At 52.3% G+C, this 21973-nt stretch overlaps 1 protein-coding gene across 1 annotated transcript in view; it reads right to left on the reverse strand.

The window, feature by feature from the left end:
- Positions 1 to 19380, reverse strand: part of Wnt3 (Wnt family member 3) — a 41955-nt gene extending 22575 nt beyond the window's left edge. Inside the window, exon 1 of the mRNA XM_021176596.2 lies at positions 19285 to 19380. Within this exon, the coding sequence (XP_021032255.1) occupies positions 19285 to 19364 (80 nt within the window). The 5' untranslated portion in view covers positions 19365 to 19380. The remainder of the gene's footprint in view (positions 1 to 19284) is intronic.
- Positions 19381 to 21973: the final 2593 nt, after the last annotated feature.

Here is a 21973-nt window from a genome sequence, read left to right on the forward strand (position 1 = left end):
TAAATGGAATAAAGGGCCCGCTTTACAGGTGCACACTCAGGGTGAATAAGATAATATAGGGTGCACTTATCTGGGGAGACAGTTGTTAATAAGGCCGTGAGGAAATGATTTCCTGTGCTCTGGTGTAAGGGAGTGAAGGGGGGGGGCATCTCCAGGGCACTCACAATGGTTATTATTTGTGAAGGGAAGGCCAGCATTTATTGAGCCCTGACTCTGTGCCCGGCATCATATAAAGCACATGAAATACATCCTTTAATTTGCCAAGGAACCCAATGACGTTATTATCCCCACTTGACAGGTGATGACACAGGTTCTAGAGGCCGGGTAATATGTTTGGGATCATACAGCTGGTGATGGAGGTACTGAGGCTGCTAAGAAAGCAAGAAGGGACTTCTTGGGGTAGGGGTCTTTACAGTGTGTCAGTGGAGAGCTGAGACACCCAGCCTGTCTTGTTGTTCAGGCTGAGTGCTGGACTCACACTGGAGCCTTCCTTCTTACTGGTATTTTCTCTCTTGAATGTTGATGTGGATCTCCTACCCTTGAGTATATGTCTCTGTATCAAAGCAGGGCCATGTCCCAGGCATCCTCAGGAGACAAAAGAGCTCTGTCCCGGAATCAGAAGGGTTGACACATGGGTTCAAATAACCACAGAGAATTCTAGGTGACTGGGCCTCTTCCAAGATAGCAAGCCCAGAGGTGAGGGTTCTCAGAACCAGTGTGGATGTAGGGTTCTCAGGGGAGCTGGCCACCTTTGAGACTGCAAAGCTGTTTTCCAGAACCTGCTCATTGAGATTTATTCTTTCAAAAGCTCCAAGGGGTTCAGACTAATGCACTGCACCAATGAGAAGGCAGACTCAGAAGGTATAGGGGTCTGAATGGCTTCATCTTGCCTCCTATGCTGCTGCCATTGTGTCTAACGGTCTCCATCCACTCTCCGGTAATAACTCATTCTGGCAGAATTCACTTATTCTGCACCCAAAGTGTGTCCCACACTAACTCAACGCTGTCGTGGCCCCTCACCTGGAGGACTGTACAATCTAATAACAGGGCTATGCACACAGGGACTACAGGACAAGGACACAGGCAACTTCCAAGCAGAGCTGAGAAAACCCACAGAAAGGGACCACATGGCAGGATGGGTTGCAAAACCCATAGGGAAGTGATATATTGTATTAAATTATATTACCTTAAGATAGGTTCTCACTGTGTAGCTCTGGCTGGCCTGGAGCTCACTATGCAGACCAGGCTGTGCTAATTTATGGAAATTACCCTGCCTTAGCTTCCAAGATGCTGGGATGACAGGTAGGTACCACCACACTTGGCATTGTTGTTGTTGTTGTTGTTGTTATTGCTTTAAAATCATTTATTCCTTCCAACCGAGTGTAACCCTTGATGTATTACACACACTGGGGGCAAAAGAGGTGTATCCAGGGTATTCCCAGTGGGTGGGACCTGGACCAGGAAGGAAGGAGGTAAAGGGGGATGATCTGTGTGCATTTCTCTGCTCTCGAAAGGAAAGAGCCTTGGACATAGGGATGTAAGTAGGACACCAACACACAGGGGCAAGGTGGACAGAGACAGGGGTGACAGTCAGCTACTGAGTTCAGATCCCTCAGGCAGCAATGTGGAGACTGTCTGTGAGTCTGAAAGAAGGAGGTTGGCAGGGATCTGAGTACTTTCAGGTCCAACTGATGGAGTGTCTCACGAGGTTGAGGCATCAGACCGATCAGAAGCCTTCCACACCTCTGGGAAATTCAGACCACCCTGTTACCACGCGTTCTAGCTTGTACCGCTGCAGAAAGGATAAAGCCTACCACCACCTCCATCTCCCCTTCCCCTCTCACACTACCCAAGCTCTCAGAAGACCAGTGGTCTGTGAATTGCTTTGAATGTCTTCCTTCCTTGGCCGCAAAGATCTCAGTCTCCCTCTACAAGATTCTCTGGCTCTGTCATTTCAATGACATCTTTGCCTCTTGGAACACCCAATTGGCAGTCTCACCTACGTGCCTCCACCCCTCTGAACCACCCTGTTCTGCTCTCCCTTGTGGAGGGGACTACAGCTCATTACCTGGAATGAAATAAATGCCCAGCTTTCTCTGCTCCTCAGTGAACATCCCCTGGCATCCGTGTGTCACATCAGACGTTCCCCTCAGCCTGTCTGCAGTACCCCACGATCTATCTCTTCTGTTGGGAGGCCAGAAGGAAGACAGTTCTAGAACTAAGGCTGACCAGTGCAAAGAGAAGAGAGCAGGTGCTCTCTTTTATTCCTAAAAATAGGGGGGTAATGAGGTCTGAGGAGCTTCCCCGACTTCAAAGCCAAGTGGTGTATGCCTGAGAATGTAAGTAGGCCTCTAGCAGCCTCAGGCCCTGCTATCTGACCTTCTGGAGCTCTAAGCCCAGGGGAAAGTGATTCAAATGCTCTGTGTGCAAGCATCTCCCAGCACACACCGTCCTGTGCAGGAGGCTGAGGACCACGGCAGTAAGCCACGCCCTGTGAGCCCTCCATTCTAGGACACTGCTACAGCACAGGACACTCTAGCCACGCTGTGTTAAAGAGATCTTTGTCTCAGGATACTGAGCTTCCTGGGTCAGTCATGAAAGTCCTGGCTACCCTTGAGCTTCCCAAGTTCCTACTTATAGGTTCGCTCCCTCCATTCCCCAGCCCCAAAACAACCAAGCACTGTTATGGGTTCTAGTTTGTAGGGATGAACAAAGGATCAAAATAAAACCCAGCAATGTCACACATGGTGGTGCACACCTGCCCATCCCAGTATCTGGGATGCTGCAGCAGGGGAGTCACCACAAGTTCAAGGCAAGTCTTATTTACTTGGCAAGCAGCCAGAGCTACATAGTGAGACCCTGTCTCAAAACAGACAAACAGTCTGGGGCTGTAGCTCAATTCATGCCTCATGCACACAAAGCCCTGAGTTCTGTCTCTTCCATCACATAAACTAAGTGTGCTCCCTTAATCCCAGAACTTGTAGAGAGAGGTAGGAAGATCAGAGTTTATCCTCCACTGTATAGTGAGTCCCAGGCTAGCCTACGCTCCATGAGACCTTGTCTCAATTTAAACAAACAGAACTCCAACAAACAAAGAGCCAGGGCAGTGGAACATGACTACACTTGGGAGGCAGAGGTGGGAGGTTGTCATAATTGTGGGGGCTAGCCTGGTCTACATAATGAGTTTCAGGCCAGCCAGAGCTACAAAGTGAGACCCTGTTCCCAGAGTCAGTAGAGTAATTGTGAGTGGAAAGAAGAGGAGTTGCCCAGTCCCCAAGCTGAGGCGTGGAGACTGGCAGGTCTATGAGGGCTCATCTGGTCTGACTCCAGAGCCTGCAGACTGTCATAGTACCCTCCAGTCCCTGACACAGGAGACCTCCTCAGACTGCACTCATCCACCAGCCAGAGCGTAAGCAGCCACTCTTGAGAACCTGCTGGGCAAATGGAACAGAGCCTCTGCCCTTGCAAGGTTTCAGGCCTCCCTATGAAACAGATGCCCCCAAACCAGTGACAGGAGGCTTAATGGGGGTGACTCATTCCACGTGGGTGTTGGAGGAAGGCTGGGCAGAAACACTGTAGGCAGGGTTGGACACGGGCCAAACAGCCTCAAGTTGTCCATAGCTTCTGATTCCTCAGGACAAGAGACCCAGCTGGACCACAGAGCAACAAGCCAACTGCTTCTCTAACTGCTGCCTTCATTCGCCGCTTATGTTTTTTCATTCACCGTCTCGAGACCCCCAAGCGATGGAGATACTAGACTAAACTTTCTCAATTCATGCAGAATGTTAAAAAATATATATTGCAAAAAATTACAGCCTCCCAATTGGGAAAATAAAGACCATAAAAACCAAATTGAAATTTGAAAGGGGCAGGAGGATTTCCTGGGCTAGCTATTTTGGAGAAAGACTAGACAAATGAAAGCAAGGGTTACCTCTGTGCTGTACCTGGTGGCATTGAGATTCCAATAAGCAAGGCTAACTTCTAAATTTACTTGTCCCTAGAAGCCTTTCCCAGCAGGGTCACATAAGACCAGTGTGATGAGACACACTTTGAGACATAGTGCTCCATCCAAATGATGCTCCGAAGAGCTGGAGGATGTGCAGTGTTGGGGGGAGGCAGAAGCCAAGCTGGTAAGAGACCTGGGACAAGGGGAGCTCTGAGTTTGAAACAGCTTTGGAAGATCATGGGCAGAGAGAGGAATACTGGGTAGGAGATGGGAGCATGTTTGGGAATGGCTAGGCTAAGAATATTCAACAGCCAGGACCTACTGCTCCACTCCAAGGCAAGTGTATGGAGGGAGAGCTCTCCTCCATGGGCACAGAGAGACTCCTGTGCACACAAAAAGAAGGAAGCAGACACAGTGACTACTCTACAGTGGGGAAAATAAAGGAAATACAGAAAGACTCAGGAACAATGAGGAACTTAGAAACAAAATATAGAAAGAACAAAGACAGATGTGGTGGCACACACCTTTAATCCCAGCTCTTGGGAGGCAGAGATCTCTGTGAGCTCGAGGCCAGCCTGGTCTACATAGTGAATTCCAGACCAGCTAAGTCTATATCATAAGACGCCCCCCCCCATCTTGAAAATAAGACAAAGAAGAGGAAACCACAGAAGACCACACACAAACTATCTCTATTTTTTTTTATTATTTTAAAAATAAGCAAAGTGAAAAATGTATTGTGGGCATTGTTATCTCAGGTTACATTTTATCTTTGGTTATTGTTGCTGGGTTTTTGTTTTTGTTTGTTTGTTTGTTTGTTTTTGAGACAGTGTTTCTCAGTGTAACCCTGGCTGTCCTGGAACCCCAATTCAGGTACACCTGCCTCTGCCTCTGCAGTGCTGGGATTAAAGGTGTGGGCCCATACATCCAGCGGCTTTTTATCTCAGTCATGGAATCCCTGTGCAGGGTCTGAGGAGGTGGCTCCATCAGTAAGCTTTGTAAGTTAAGACCTGAGTTCCATTTCCAGCAGCCGTGCAAACAAGTGTGGTGGTAACACTCCAGCACTGGGGAAGGGTCGACAGGAGAATCTTTAGGGACTTTCTGGACAGTCTAGCCTAATTAGTGAGCTCCAGACGGGGTGAGAGACACAGCCCCTCCCCCTCCTCCCTTCTCTCTTTATAAAAAGGCGAAAATCAGGATGTGGTCACATGTGGAAGGAGATGGAGATGGGGTGGGGAGGGAGAAGCCTAAGGACAGATGCTGATGTTCTGGTTCTTCCGGGTGTGGGGAAGCACAAGGTTTCATCTTGTTATGACATCCCATAGATGATGCGTTTGCTTTGTGTGCATAAAGTACTATATAATAAAAAGCATATTCATTCTCCAGTTCTCAGCAGAACAGCTGGTGTCTGTGTAGGATGCATATCAGTCATACACAGGCCACCCATTCTTGTCTGTGACACTTTAAGCAGCGCAGCAGGGTCCTCTGCCCTAAAAGACAGATGTGTACAGCGGCCCCAGCCTCCCAGGCAAGGCTTACTCACCACCCTTCTCAGGGCTGAAATGACCGATGCCTCAGCCATATTAAACCTGCACAGGCCAGCCCAGGAGCCCCAGTAAAACTCCCTGAAGCCACCACATCTGACTTGCCTACCTCTTCCCAGGAGCTGAGCAGGACACCAGGACACAGGGTCAGACCAGGGTCCTCACTGAATCACTTGCATCCTGCCCTGAACCACTCCCATTTTGGTTTTCAAATAAGGTGATAATTGGGGCACACCATCACAAGGTGTATAGCTTTCCCCAAGCGTGGCCCTTTCTCTAGGGCAGGATGACCTGCATTCTTTCCCGGTACTGAGTCCCTGGACAACCCTCGCTTGACTGGAATGACCTGCACACCACCCATGATCAGTCCCTGTCAGCCCAGCCCCTATGTAGCAGGACCTTACAACTTTCCCTGACAACATGGCACCCCCGCCTCCATTTTACATAGAAGAAATGGAGGCTCTGAAAGTCTGAGAGCCACCAGCCAACAAGTCTGAGACGCGCCATTTTCCACAGACAGCTCTTCTTCAAATGCAGCGCGAGAGCTATGTGTCCATGAAAGGCTAGAAGCTCAAGGCTGGGCCCTGCTGAGATCATGGGTGAGGGGGAGCTGCTATCCAGTTCACGGGAAGCAGCGAAAACCCGCACCGGAGCTTCTGAGGAAGGGTCCTGAGTCACCGGCTCACCAATCGCTAGAACGACAGTGCTCCCCCAGTTGTGCTCTGCACCCCAGAGTTACTATATGAGGCTCAGTTGGGTCACCAAGACACACAGCAGAATTCATGTCCTCAAGAGCTGGTCCCCTCTTTGGAAGGATAAGATAGATGCCAATGAGATGTGACAGAGAAGTCAAGAAAGATAACAAGTGTCAGTCAGTCTTCCTGAGGAAGAGGAGGGGGAGGACATTGGGAGGAGGAAGACACCTGGAGCAGGAAGACTGGGCCTCTGCCAAGCAGGGCACACTCAGCACTGCCCCTCAGCTTAAGACCTGTCCCCAGATGCTGCCTGGTGTCCTGTGCTGCCTGGCATGGTGGGTAGAGTTGAAGGAGTCCCACTGAGACCCCGGGAGGAGCTCAGGTGGAGCAGGTGCTGGTGAGACAGTGGTACCAACCTCACTTCACACAGTGGACAGGAGTCCTCAGAACCTCCCCAGAAGGAGGCAGGGGCGAGCACAAAAGCGCAGAGCGGTGATGCATGGCGAGAACAACAAAATAGACAGCGAGATTAATGATGGCAAATGGGAGCATTACTCACTGTGTAGACGCCAGACCTTGTCTGTCTCATATAATGTTACATCCTTTAATCCTTGCCATCCCCATTTTACAGAGGGAAAAGTTGAGGCTCAGAGAAAGTAAGGTCACCCAGCTACATAGATGGAAGCCCGGGACCGTCACCCTAGAGATGAGAGTAGCCAGGAGGAGAGCCAGGTCCGGGCTGAAAGGTGCAGGGTCAAGGTCAGCCTTGGGGTTAAAGAACAGTACAGTCAGGTGGGTGTGTTCCTTGATGCAGTTGCTGCCCTTCTGATCACATCATCTAAAGCCACAAGCACAGGGAAGGTCCTCTGAGACTGAGAGTGGCAAGATGAGGCCCTGAAGCAAAGAGGGTCCTGAAGGTGAGAGGAACATAGCTGGGACAGTCCCCGGTACAGCTGCTAAACAAGGGACTCCTCTCCTGCTAGGGTGAGCCCATGCTGCAAGGCTGGAGGGGGTTGGGGGCAGGGGACACCAAGATGGTCAAGCCTTCTCCGAGATTCTGTGCTAGAAGAACCTAGACAGACCCATTTCCCCATCCAACTCCTTCATCCTGGCCAGAGTGTGTGGGATGAGATTATTAAATGAAGGCTGAGTGTTTGTCAGGTACCAGAGACTTAAATGCCTCACCTCAGGTTAACAAATGTCAATATTCTTCATTCTACTGAGATCCTTGTCCTGGACTTTCACAGGATACATGTGCTTTCTTGTTTTAGTCTTGCCATGTGCTTCCAGAAAGTGTGTGTATGTGTGTGTGTTACTAATACAAAATTTAAATAGTAAGCAATATCAGTCTCTTCAAGGAGTTAATTCTAGAAAATGGTGACATGGGCAGAAATAGCCCTCAGCCTCTACAGGGCTCACCATGCTAACCCTCCAGGTACCCACAGCCCCTGCAAATGCCCTGCCCTGACCTCTTTTTGGGTCCTCAGTACTGTCATCTTCTCTAATAGAACAGACTTCAGGAAATAGAAACCCACAGAGCTCAGGAGGCTTACAGTCATCTGGGAAGGATTCCCCAGATGTGGTGATGCCTGGAGCATCACCAGGGTGGGTGTGGGCCCTGGGATTTCAGATTCCTGTCCCCAGAGAAAGGGGCACAATTGTCAGACAGTGCTGCAGAGCCCTCTGCCCCAAAGGCCTGGGCAGGACCTTGGGCTAATGGCAGTTTCAGGTTACCTCCAAAGGACTGCCCCGGACTCCAGGAACAACATATCCAATCACAAGGGCAGATTAAGACCCTTCAGTGATGCTCACATCCCAGAGACCAAATGAAAGTGTCTGGGCTTGGACTAAGTCCAGATAGACCTCGAGGGAGCTTCCTGGCTATCAGTGAGGGGCTGTAAACCCTGGAGGGCCTGGCTTCCTACAGTCAGCATCTAATTGGAGCTGCAGTCCACAGCCTGAGGAGCCTTAGGCACTGAAGTGGTTCTCTCAAGGGCTTAGTTTGTCACCTGTAGAATGGGGAGAACAAGAGCATGCTTCTAAGACTGACAGAGGTGATGTGTTCCCTCTGTGCACACCAGGCTGAGGCAGGAACCTCAGAAAGGACAGATAGATTCCTCGCTGATGATTAAAGTCTGCTCCCTGGCTGCCCACTTTCTGGAGACAGGGTGCAGCTTTAGTTTCAAAGGCATGCCAGAGTCATGGTCATCCTTGGAAAGTTCTGGAATCTCTCACCCAGCAGAAGCTTCTGAGATGGAGGTCCACCTACAGTAGATTTGGATGCTTTTTTGGCTGAAGTCAAGGGACTGGGATGGGTCTAGGGCCAACTAAGGGCAGGAGCATAGAGGTGAACTGAAGCCTTGCCAGGTGGTCAGCGGGCTGCGCTCCCCTACCTTGAAGCTCCTCTCTACTTCTATTTTTGTTTGTTGAGACAGGGTCTCTCATCACCCTGACTGTCCCGAAACTTCCCGCATAGGCCAGGCTGGTCTTGAAGGTATAGAAATCTACCTGTCTTAGCCTCCCAAGTGTTGGGGTCAAAGGCACCACAATGCATGAGTGAGTGTTCTCCTCTCCTTCTTGTGAGGCTCCTGCCACAGCAGTGATGTGGCTTAATCCAGTTCTACTTGGGGTCTTCCCCACAGCTTTGCCAATGGGAACGCCTGGCCTGAGAGAGGCCAGCCACCCTGTGTGGTCCTGAGTGTGGTCTCCTGTGTTCTCTCTCTCTCTCATCCACATGCCGCCCTGAACTTTTCCAGGGTGGTAGTTCTGCAATAGCTGCTGGCGAGAAGGGAAGGGGGCACTTGGGTACTTGTGTGTCACCTAGGAAGTGGTATCAAGAGCATCAATTAGTTATCTCCCAAGGGGAACACCACAGACAGGTATGGGGGGGTGGCAAACAAAGAGAAGGCACAGTCATCATAGACACAAAGTCCCCAACCTGGGGCGTAGCTCAGGTAGAGTGTGATTGCCTAGCATGCATGAAGCCCTGGGTTCAATTCCTAACACCAAATAAAACCAGGCACAGTGGTGCGGGCTAAGCCCAGCACTGGGGCAGTGAAAGAGGAGGAGAAGGTTAAGGTCATTCTTGGCTACAATGTTTGAGATTCCCAAGAGGTGGGATGACACCTTCAAGCTTAGACTAAAGCACGTCAGCCCTGCAAACAGCATCCCTTGAGATAACATTTCTGGGGAAGACACAGAATGCGCTTCCCCCAACTCAAAACTGTCAGCTCAGAGCCGCTTCTCAGAAACAGCCATTTTTTTTTCTCCCCCACCCACCCCTTTCCCTCTTTCTTTCTTTTGTGGCGACAGAATCTCATTGTATAGCCCAAGCTGGTTTCAAACTTGCAATCCTCCTGCCTCAGTCTCTGGAGTGCAGGGATCACAGGCATACTGCTGCCATGCTGACAAAATGAATTTTTCGTTCTCATTTTCCTCTGCCTTGCCTCTTTTCAGAAAGAATTCAGCACAGCTGGCAGCCAACGTCCTGTCTGATGGCCAAAACATATTTATGGAGCTTCAGTAGCCACTACACAGAGACCAAGCATGGTGAACTCTAGATGCTCCAGGCATGGGGTCTGCCCGCAAGGAGTTTAGAATACAAAATGTTTCTGGATGAATCGCAGAATGGAGATGAAAACCCTGGATCAGGCAAAGGAGAAGATGAATGTGTCACCCAAGGTCAGCACAGGTGCAAACATCGAGTATCAAGTCTAGCTCTGGGGTTCCTAAATGGCTGATGCATAAAGGAAATATGCTTTATAAGAAAGGAGAGAGCATTCTGGCTTCTCAGCAGGAAATAGTGCTGAATGTCTAGCTGTGAAAGTCAAGGAAAGACTCAACAGCCCAGAAACACCAACTCAGGGCTAGAATATGGGCATGAATTCTGAGGCTGGGGAGGGAAGATGGCTTATCTAATTGCTGAGATCATTCCTCAGAACCCAAGGGAAAAGGTTGGGTATGGTGGTGTGCCTGTAATCCCAGAGCTAGGGAGGCAGAAGCAGGGAAATCCTTGAGGCTCACTAGTCAAGCAACCTAGACTAATCAGGGAACCTAAGGTCTCAGTGAGAGGACTCTGTTTCCAAAGCTAAACAGAGTACCCAAGATATGACACCATAGGTTCTATTCTGGCTCCATGCTCAAATGCACACATGAATAAGCTACCCCCTTCCCACAAATGCATACATAGCTTCTCCCCAACACACACACACACACACACACACACACACACACACACACACACGGTGAAGATCAGATGCCAAGGAGAAAAGGGAACCCCAGAGGATGAGGGCACGGGTAGTAGGCAGTGACCTTATAGGTCATTGTCTATTTACCATTTAAGAGCATAGAGGCCCAATGATCGGCCAATGCTAGCCCTTCTTGGTCCAAGGGCAGCAAAAAACTTGCATGGCCACACTGCACCATCCTAAGTCGAGGACAACCTGACCAGTTGCAGGAAAGCTCCAGTGACAGATGCCAGATCCCAGTCGGAGTTCCTAGACTCATCAGAGTGGGATCCACACTCTCGAAGGAACAGCTCTCGAGGTAAAAGTGTAGTGAGCTCTCGTCTTCTCCCACCACGTGTGGTCTGTGCAAAGCAGCTGCTCACCGTTAGTTTTGGAAGAATATCTTCTAGGTCTCTAAAGACAGCCACACAGCATGCAAGGGCACTTGCTCCTGGGTCCTACCACTTTTATATGCATAGCATGAGCTGGGTGAGCGTAGAAGGAGCACTTACACATACATAGGATTCTTCAATCTGGGCTGCGAAGGAACAACAAAGCCCAAGGGAACGGACAGGGTGGAGACATCTCAGCATCCAGCACGGCTGCGACAGTCTGCTCAGGAGGGTCCCATTGCCTTAGAGACACCGAAGGCCCTTCACAGTTTAGGGTTGTCAGCTACATGTCACAAGCCAGCCAGGTCCTGTGCTTGGCAGAGCAGAAATAAGCCCTGGCCAACCTAGGGGTCAAGTCCTACTGCCTTCCCCAGCTCAGAGGAAGGAGGCATGCAGAGGTTCTTGTTCTATTTTGTGTTCGGTTTGAGGAAGGAGCGGGAGAGGGGTTCTGAAAGGCATGTTGTATAGGCAGGTAGAGGCCAAAATAAAACAAAGGGGGTCTGGATCAGAACCATGAGAGGTTTCAGAGGGACAGAATGACACCCTTGGAAAGCCACGTTATGAAGTGTGGAGGAACTAGAGAGAGGCGGTGTGCAGGTTCACATGGTCACAAGTTCCCATTTGCATGCATAGCAGGCTCTGGAAGATTGGTTTTCCTTGCTGATCCCGGCTGGCTCCGACAGATAAGTGGGACTCTGTGCTCAGGGGCAGGTTTGGCAGAAAGGCCCTCCCAACAAACCTGGTCACAGGGTCCTGTTGCTCCCACCCCCCTTGCCAACACAGGGACACAGGACATTCTCTTCATGTCTCTCTAGCTCAGTTAGGGAACAGGGCTATGCCGCTGTGGGTTTCCTTGGCATTCCCTGGGGGGTGTTTGGATTTCCTGATGGCCTCAGGCTTTGAGAGAATGCTTCCAGCTGCCTACCTTGCCGTCACCTCCACCCAGACCTCCTAACCCGGTCTCAGTGGGGATCAGGTCTGTGTGCTCTTCGTGGACCTCCAGAGCGGAAACTGGAGCACACCTGCCTTCACTGGGTCTTAAACCCAAGCAAGGGCTCTGCTCCCCAGAGATTCTACTCAGAGATTGGGGATCCACTACAGATACCCTTGTACCTCCTCTGGGTAGGGGGTGGGGATCTTGGTCTTCTTCTAACAATGGTAGTTGCTGAGCTGACTCTGGCAATGAGAGCCGTCTGCTCTCATTAGTACCATGGGCAGGGAAGGCATGTTATTGCCCATTTAGTGGATGAGAAAACTGAGGTCTGGGAAGGCTGGCAATTCAGCTTGCACCTCAAAGCTGCTCACATATAAAATTTATGGTCTCTACTCCGTCCTGGAATCAGTTCCCAGTCTCCCACTAGGCACAGAAAACGCAAACATCCACTGTCCTGAGCACAGAGCATCACTTTGCAATAGGAAAACCATGTCCAACAGTTCAGGTCCCCTGGATCCCGGACCTGGAAACCATCTCTCACTCTGACTCCTCTTGTCTCTCCAAGCACAGAACATTTCTGGGTCTCCATCCTTCTTTTAGATGTGTGAGTATACCTGACATTTCTGGAATTCACTCCACATGCATTAATGAGGCCATTTTGAGAAGGCCTGCCTCAGGGGGAACCGGAGAGCCGTCTGCTGTCCCCATCCTGACCCCTGCCAAGTCCTGCCAGCTGTACTAACCAAGCTCAAACAGGCAGCCAGGTGCTACAGACCTTGGCATCCTTACCCCTGCCTGTCCTATACCTTTTGGGACCCCTGACCCAGAAATTCAGTATCTGGGGCTGTGTTGGAGTCACTACACTGGTCAGGATGGGCAGACAGAAGTCCCTCTCAAAAGCTTGTCACCAGGCAGCCAGGCGAGCTGTAGGGCTCCCGGAGAAGTTAGTTTAAGGCAGGGCTAGTGGAGTTCCTTCCCTCCAGCACGAGGCTGATGCTATCAGAACCTCTGCAGTTCTGCAGCAGTCATCACACTTCCACGCAACAGGTCATCTAACGCAGAGTTTAGTCTCTGAGTTCCAGGCCTGGTCTCTTGCACCCATGGGTTACCAGGACCCAAGCCACAGGACAAGAAGCCAACTTGAAGGTCTTCACAGGCAACCACGCGAAGGGGAAGTGGAGAGTGGCTACACAGAGGCCCAGATGGTTTAGAGATTCTTCAGCAGAAGCAGGGTGGAGGTTCAGTGATCTTTCTCAGCATCCCACTCTTCCCGTGAGCTCCATCAGCCTGTCCCTGGGGTGGTCCCCTCGGGACTCTGTCCTTCCGATGATTCTGTCCCACTTCTTCCTCTTCTCGGTGGCTAACCATGCATTCAGTACAGGGGACGCACTCTCTAAGAAGAACCCTATTTGGCGCTAGGACATCACAGGTACCAGGCCCGGAGGGGACGAGGTAGAAGTCTCTCCCTTGCTGTCGCCCCACATACCTCCACCCCCCAAAGAATGTAATTAAGCAGCAGGCTTCTGCCAGGAGCCAAGCTTTCTGCTTTCCGTCTATAAATCACCCTCTGAGTCATCCCCCAGCTCCAGAAGCAACTTCACCCCGTGCTGGGGCTGCTCCAGCAGTCAGGGCCCCAAGCCTACCCCTCCCCACCAGGCCCGTGAGCTCTGTGTTCCAGCTGGAGATGACAGAGGTTTCCGAGCTTAGAAGACTGTGGGGTATCAGGAGGATTAGGGGAGACCCCAGACCACCTCTGTCCACCTTATCCTTCCTCCCCTAGGCAGAAAAAAAAAAGCTGAACTTCAGTGGGCTGGAGAGATGGCTCAGTGGTTAAGAGCACTGGTCCTTTCAGAGGTTCAGGGTTCAATTCCCAGCACCCACATGGCAGCTCACAACTGTCTGTAACTTTAATTCCAGGGGATCCAACTCTCTTGCATAGGCATACATGTAGGAAAACACTAACGTGCATACAATAAAAAATATTTTTAAAAAGCTGAACTTCTGATTTTGAAGGAAGTTAAAAGCCTGTGGGCACCAGTGCCAAGCACATGGAACAAGAAGAAATGAGAGCCATGGGGGCCAATCTCGGAGGGTTTATTTGAAGAGACAAGTCTGGATTCAGGGCCAGACCGAGGTTCAAACATTGAACTGTACTTCCTGCATACCGGCAGCATTCTGGGGCCTGAATTTGATCACTGATGTTCATGGGATAGCGGCCATAACTTTATTTTTCCTATGGGGAAACTGAGACTGGGAGAGGTCATTTTGCCAGCAGCCCAGAGATAGAGGAATAGAGAGTCCTTACGTGAGGTTTGGAAGTGAATTAAGAAGGCATGGCAGTGTTGGGTAGAAAGTGGGGCTTAGGGCAGGTACACCAAGTCACAGAAATCAAGGGGTGCGCTGACTCAGGCAGGTCCCAAGTATCTGCTGTGGAGTCCCCATCATATCCCCGAGGCTCTAAGAAGATGAATGGACACCTCCTAGTATAGTCAAGAGAGAGGTGGGGAGCTAAAGGACAGAGAATCACCCTCAGTCACACAGCCAATGGATGGTAAGCTCAGAACTCCACTTCCAGGCTGAAACATTTCTAGCTCCCCAGAGGGAATATATAGGAACAGAACATGTGGTGGCCCAGCCTTCAAGAAGGGTGCTGGCCAGGTGCCTTTGATCCCAGCACTCAGGAGGCAGAAGCAGGAAGGAGGATCTCTGAGTTCAAGGCCAGTCAGGTCTACAGAATAAGTTCTAGGATAGCCAAGGCTACATGAAGAAATCCTATCTCAACAAAACAAAACGAAACAAAACAAAACAAAACAAAACAAAAAAGGGGGTGCTGGGTAAATGTAGGGTATGGCCTTCTCTTCAGCGGTTTTGGTAGGAGGCCAATGAATACTGCTCTAACCTTCCAGCCCACTGCGTCCTCCTGCAAGCAGTGAGTTCTGCCCTGAGAGGGTGGGGAAAACTTCCTTGGACCAGTCTGTCCCTTGGGGACTCTTACCTGGGGCCCTCTGTTTGACTCTTTAATGGAGGTTGGAGCAGAGGCCCAGAAGTGAGTGAGCGTGGGCCCTGGAGAGCTCTAGCTGAGTTTACAGTGGGGTAGCAGCAGCAGGTACCAGCTTTGTGAAGGCCTAGGCTCCCAGGTCACCTCTTCTGACACCAGGATTCACTGCAGTTTAGACATCCAAAACCCCAGGACTTCAGAATCTGTGTTAAGAAGTGGGCCACACCCAGCTTTTACCTCTTGGTCCCAAAGCTGTTAATAAGACACTTGGAGATTTGGGGGGGGGGTGCAGGGGAGGACTTTCCTCTGACAGCTGTGTCCCCCCTCAACCACTATCCCAACCCCAACCCCACGCCTTCCTCCCTATAGAGTCCAGTCCGCTTTTCTCAAGGACACACACAGTTCCTGATACTAGCTGACGTTTCACCAGTTGTCTTGTTTGTTGTTTGTGTGGCAATGTGTGACGCCATTAGAAGGATACCAACAGATCTACCACCAAATTGCGCTCCCTTTGTAGCACAAGGCCCCGCCCACAATAGGGGTGGGCTGTGAACTCATTTTCAAGGGGCCCATCATTCGTTTTCCCCCCCAGACGAATTCCCCCACGGCAAGATCTTCTCTGGAAGAGCGACCACCCTGCTAAAGCTTGGCCATCCGATCTGGTATCTCCCATCTGTCTGTCTGTCTGTCTGTCTGACTGTCTGTGGGATCAACAGCCTCCAGCCAGCTCGGCTCACCAGCCGTAGCCCCAGCCAGCTGTAATTCCTGCCTGTTACAAGTGTTAACACCTGGCCTGGGGCCTTCCTCCCCCACAGTCTCCAGGTGCCTCCCTGGGCCCAGCCCACTGACCCCCACGGGGGTTTGACTGAACACGTTCTTTCGTTCCCAAGCCTCAGAGAGAAGGCTGTTGGGTGGGCGTTAAGCAGGGGAGGTAGCAGGATGTGACACATGGAGAAACTGAGGCAGGGCTTAAGATAGGTGCTTGGGTGGAGGATGGGCTCTGGAGTGGTGCAATGAGAACCCAGGCGCCCTAACAGGCTTGGAGCCCTCAGCAAAACATTTCCCCTCTAAACTGCAAGATTGGGTAGGCTGGTAACCCCCCCTGGGGTAAAAAGTGAGAAAAGTGACCCCCCCAAAAGGGGGTGGGGTGGGGAGGAATCACCGGTCCTCAGCCACACAGTGTGAAGTGAGCTGCCAAACACCACCCAGCCAACCAGGCCTCTTTTTTCAGGGCATTTCCTATGGAGCACAGATGGCACAGGGCAAGGCCATAGGACGACCTTATTCCTCAAGAAAGAGAAAGACAGATTTCTTTACCAGGAGCTAACCTGTACTAAGAAGGAGCGCTCTAGAAATCAGGCTGGTTGTCACTGGTCCTGCTCCAATGCAGCCACTGCCAGGCTGGGAGGCTCTGCAGTACAGGGCTTCCTTTTAGAGTAAGAGGCCCCTCAGAGCCCCTTCCTCATCACCTTCTCTCAGAGTTGGGGCCCTTGCAAGGAAGAGCAGGGTCGGGCTACTAGGAGTAGGGGTCCTTTCTGGAGGTGATGTGGACAGAAATCCCAGCTAAGCCATTTCCCCTGTAAATCCCTCTGGGTGACTGTGAGAGCCGGGTGGGCCAAAGAGGTGGCAGGCAGTCATGGACTCAAACGCTAAAAGGACTGGAATCTGCCGGCCTCGGGGCAGAGGAGGGGAATCGAGAATTTGAGGCCTACCCACTCTCTACTTCCAGCCCCATGAAAGTGATTCATGCCCCAGCTCCAAGACGAAAGGGAAATGACCTTAGAAGAGGGAAGGCCCGTAGCCCCAGTCCTCAAGCAGGCAAGGCATGATGGTGCCAAGGAAGGCCCTGCCCCCACCCCAGCTGGGATCCCAGACCGATTGTGTCTGCAGCCACCTTCTGCGACCTCCACTTCCTGCCTGTCTTTCCCCTCAGGGCCACTGATGTCCACCAAGCACCCCTTTCAGGTATTCTTCACACCCACAAGTCAGGTGTCAGCAAACATGACCACAGACGCATAACCACTGGCACAAAACTATGTCACTGACATTTGGGGACACGATCAGAAGTGGGGCCTGGACACAGCCCTCAGCCAGGTATCAACAAGGCTCACTCTCATACTTCCAACCAAGGCTGGTCATGCCACGAACACCGATCTCACGCACAAAGACATTTGTTGGGCCTCCCCCTTACGCTGTCAGGAAGGCATGCGCGGGAGAAGGGACACACACAGACACATGCACAGACAGCACACAAGTCCAAACACAAATACCGCCATGTCCAGTAGCATAGGCAAAAGCTAGGAGGTCCCCCTTTACACAAGCAACAAATACTTCTGGACTTCTGTGTCACATCACAGAACCAGCCACTTGCTGATACTTGTATGCAGATACAGCATACCCTGCTGTGGGCCGCAGATCCCCTAGGCACACACCAAAAGATTTCGCACAAAACACTTGCCTGGGTCTCAGGCACTAACAGCTTCTACCCACAGAGACATACAGGTACACAGACACTTAGGGACATTGACCTAGAGCACACACTGTATTACACACACAGAGGTAGTAGCCACAGGCACTGACCAACCGTCACCCATCTCAAAAATACTCATACATACTCTCTATGGCTCAGACAAAAGCAGCCATCTGGTCCCCCCTCAACCCCCAAACAGGCCATGTATGTTATGTTAGGGCCTGTCTCTGCCCTCCAGGTTTTCCTAATATTTCTTGTCGGATGGGGACCTTACCTAGATATTCCTGGACATTACTACACACCGAGGCTACTGCTACCACCATCTAACCTACTGGTACTGCCCCAGGAAGTGTTCTCTTCCAGTTCACAGAACTAGCAAGCCCACTCTCTCCTCTTTCCTCTATGCCATCCCTAGGGCTCCAGGTACCCTCTTCCTATGCACCCGCCGCAGGGTCCCTGAGAAGGCAGAGTTTGGCCTTGGCTGGGGGAAGGAGAGTCCGTCCGGAGACAACCTTTCACCAATTGGCAGAACCTCACTCGGGAATCCCTGGCTGACCCCAGCATGCACAGGCTCTATATACTCCACACAGGAGCCCCAGACCAGCCCAAGTACACAGGAAAGAAAGATGGTCTGTCCTTGGCGTATTTATCAACCTAAGGAGCAACGCCTGGACCCTCTAAACAGAACCTTGGGCAGGCCATGGCTTGGGTGCCTGGGTTCATGACTGCCCCTTCCCCTGGCCTTCAGACACCCCAAAGCATCTGGAAAAAGGCTTGGGGTGTGGCCCAGTATTTTATAAGCTCTGAGCCTCATACTGCAGGCTTGCAGGTAGCAGACAGGGAGGGGGCCATGTAGGCAGCACTTTACCCTGGTAGCACTTCTAACTTTCACCCCAGGGGCCAGTCTCCTTCTTATGGAGAGGTCCCAAATTCCTCCTCCTCCTCACCTCCCCCCCCGCCCCCCCAGGCCTCTAGCCACTATCCAGGAGGGGAGGGTTCTTTTATTAAAGTTTTCCGGAATGCAGGGGGCTGGAGACTGAGAGGGCTGGGGTGTAATTTAGAAAACTGGTTTTAGTGTCTTCCACCGGAGGACCTACAGAGGAGGAGCAGCAATGAGGCTTGGAAAACAGGGGAGTCCCTGGAGCTGGGGCTTCCAAAAGGCGGTTTATCTTCCAGTGAATCCCTTCACACACCCATCAGCTCCAAGTACTCCGCCTGCTCGCCCAGCCTTATTTACTAAAATGCCTTTTGTATCCGTATTTCTCAGGGACAGAATTCCCCTTTCCCTCGCCCTTTCTCCTAGCTTCCCCGTCTTCCAAAAGCAACGAATTTGACATGGAGAACTAGGTTTTCGCTCAAAAAAAACAGCAAGCCTACCCCTCCCAAACAAGTACATTTTCAAAGAGCCCCCTCCTCGATTTTCTCCGGGATGGACAAGCAAGGAACGAATACACCCGGATCAGCAATGGCATCTAGGATCAGCAAATTCTATAGTCACTTCAGAGGCACAAAATTAATCTAGAACGGAGTGGGGAGAATCTACTGAAATACCCCCTAAGTCCCCTACTTGGGATTCCCAAAGCCCTTAGGGTCTCAAATATGAAGGCAAACGCGAGTATTGTGTGTGTGGGAAATCTCTTGACCGAGACACCGAAGAGGTGCGGTGGCGAAAAAGGACAGGATAATTTTACCCACGGAGACCCTAAAATGGAGAAGAGGAGTGGCCGGGCCGCGGGGACAGCACAGAAATGCAAGTGTGAGCAAACGAAGGTTCTTCGGGACCCCCAAATTGGGGTGGGAGAGGGTGAAGACTAAGAACGAGAGACCTTCAGGGGTAGGGAGAGCCCTCCCGCCTCTGCGGCGGGTAGCAGGGAAAATGGTGATTATCCGAGAAGCCAGGAGTTGGATTCGGAAGGCGACACCAGCATAAGATCCAGGAGGGGTGGACGGCTGGGGGGCTAACGGGAAGCAAGGAGAAAAGAGCCCCAGGCCTGCTGCAGCCCAGACCCGGCCAGCGCCTCCCACCGTCCCCGGGCGCGGCCGAGAGATCGGGGCCGCAGGCAGACAAGAGGCAAGTCTTACCACCAAATTGGGTAGCCAGCGAGGACCCTGGTGCCACTGAGCAGGAGGCCGAGTAGCAGCCCGAGCAGGTGGGGCTCCATTAGAAGCAGCGCCGAGGAGGAAGTTTGCCGGCGATCATGAAGAGGGGGAGCGACGCCCCCAATAGTTGGAACAAAGTCCACTTGAGGTTGGAAATGACTTTCGGGCTTGTCAGAGGCGCACCTCCACCCGCAGCCGCCCCCCTCCGGAGCCCAGCGCCGAGCAGCCGGGTTTGAGGATGTCAGCGAGCAGCCAATCAGCGCCCGCGGCCTAAGGTAAGAGATGAGTCTGTAGTTCAGCCTGTCAATCACGGGCCCCTCCCGCCCGGCCCACAACTCCGGCTCTGGGAAGGGCATCTCCCGGCAAACTTGGGCAAAGCCTGCGCCCCGGGCGCACGGAGGCCTCGGGAGGACCCGGCACGCTGGATTCTCTGCTGGCCTGGGACACCCCCTTCCCAGTCCACGCGAGCCAGGTTTAGGGAGCTGGAGCTTTGACCCGGCGTTCACGTGGTGAAGGGGTCGGCTTGGGCATTGATGGGTGGCTCCCTTTTCTGTCGGGTAACAGTGATCCCTTGGCACTTGGGCCCGTAAGGAATCGAGACTAGAAAGCAAAGGGGTTGTTTCCAGATCGCGCGACTGGGATCAGGGGCTAGAAAAATGCAACCCCTCCCAGTCTCCAGCCTTTTCGGGCTCGCGAGCTGGCGGCCCCTGCCACCCGGCTGCAGGTCGCTTCCAGGGTGTCCGCGGGGCGCGCGGGAGAGTCCGCTGAGGCTCTGAAGGTCTGCCAGCCGGCGGCGCCGGGGGACAGAGCTAGTGTCATTTGAGTCTTTTGTCAAGAGTCAGATTGGTATCGCGACCTCCTGCAGCCTTTGCATTTCCTGCAACTGACACCAGCCGCCGTTTGCATTTCCTGCGGGAGGATTCGGTCACTTTCTCCTCCTGCAGGCGTACTGGCCGGACCTCAGCAGTACCTGCAGTTTCTTGGATCTTAGGGTGGAAGCATTTGGGACGAGTGAAACACGGTATAGCTCTGGCTAGTAGTGGTTGGGGGCGAGGGCTCTTCAGGAACATCTACCTCCCCTATGTCCAGGTCTCTGACCTATATTACCCTTCTACGGATGAGAAACTAAAACCTGGCGATTGGTGTTTAAGCGTTGTCCCGTGCAGACACCAGATTCACCCTACGACCTACTGAAGCTCTTATACAAGCGGAAGTGTTCAGGCCTCCAAGGGGCACTCTTCTTACCAGGTCTCCACAGTTTGGGAGTTAAGTCTGAGCCCCGATCATACCTAGATTGTTAGGATTCAGTCCCCTTACCTAGGTACCTCAGCCTCTCTCCCCGGACACGGAAGACATTCAGCCCTTGAAATGCTCCTTGCTTGGGACCTAGAAAGCAAGCCCAAGGAGAAGCCATGGTGGGACTTTAGATGGTGAAGAGAAGGAGCCCACCTAAACCTGCCTAGCCAGGAATGGCGGGCTTTCTTGCTGTTAGGGGTGGATGGGATCGAGGGAAGTCCTACGGGGAGCAGACATTCCTAGCCTTTGATCCGGCAGGCTGGTGCCCACAGCTCGGATCCACTGCCCCTGCTGGTCTGTTCTCGGCAAATGGCTTCTGCTGGTGTAAGGAGAGCAAGGAACTGGCCCCTGGGGGCACCAAGGGTCGAGAGAGCCGCCTGGGCTTGTCACAGCTTCTGCGAGTTCCTAGCCCGATCCTCGGCTCTCCGGAGGGGGGTAGAGGGAGAGATGAAAGAGGGGAGGAAGGGGAGATAGAGAGAGACAAGTGGATAGAGACACTGAGACAGGGGCGGGGGTGGGGTGAACTCCCAGACAGAGGAAGAGGTGGGGGGAGAAAGGGGAAGGGGAGAAGTGGGGAGGGCTAAGGAACAGCAGGCAATCCCCCACCTGCTGAAGACTAGTAGAGCTGGTAGATGGTACTGAGATAAGCACCCCTAGAAATGCCCCCGGGGGCCGGGCATTCCCAGAAGATTCCTCCCCAAGGGGCACGGCTGATTCTGAGGCCCCGTTTCTGATTCACCTGGGAGGGCAGTGGGAGGGGGGGCTGGCCACTATTGGGGAATGCAAAGCCTGGGGCCTAGGCTTCTGTCAAGGAGCTTGCTTCACAGGCTTTTGGGTTACTAGGTAGCCTTTAGCTGAGATCTTGATTGCTGCTCATCCCATGGGGGCTCCCCATAGGCCGCTGAACATCTATGCGGATTAAATCTCTAGTCCTGCATCAGAGCGTGGGGGGCGTGGGGGGGCAGTCCAAAATTAGTGTTTCTGAAAACAGGGACGTTGCTTTCTCTGGCCTCCAACACACTGCTATGGTGTGGAGGCAAGAGCTAATCTGGAGGGCTTCTGGGGGTCATTTAGATCTTTAAGATTCCACAGGTGCCAGCCCAAGAGAGCGGGGCAAAGGCTCTTGGTGGCTTTGGGTGAGATGTTGGCTGCCTGAGAGATGCGTGGGAAGCTGTCCTGGTGTGGCTAAAACTGGTCGTCCCTTGAAGGGCTGTGTGTATGCAGGTGCCTCTTACAGGCATCCCAGAGCCCGAGGCAGCCCCAGGTGCTGTTCTGAAGGTAGGAAACAAACAGGCAAAGGTGCAAGAAGAAAAGGAGGAGGGGACCAGAAGCGGGGAGTGGCCGCGCATGTTGCTGCCGCAGAGTAGAGGCCTGC

This window comes from Mus caroli, unplaced genomic scaffold (genome assembly GCF_978045245.1).
Source record: "Mus caroli unplaced genomic scaffold, Mus_caroli_1 scaffold_13, whole genome shotgun sequence".
Lineage (NCBI taxonomy): Eukaryota > Metazoa > Chordata > Mammalia > Rodentia > Muridae > Mus > Mus caroli.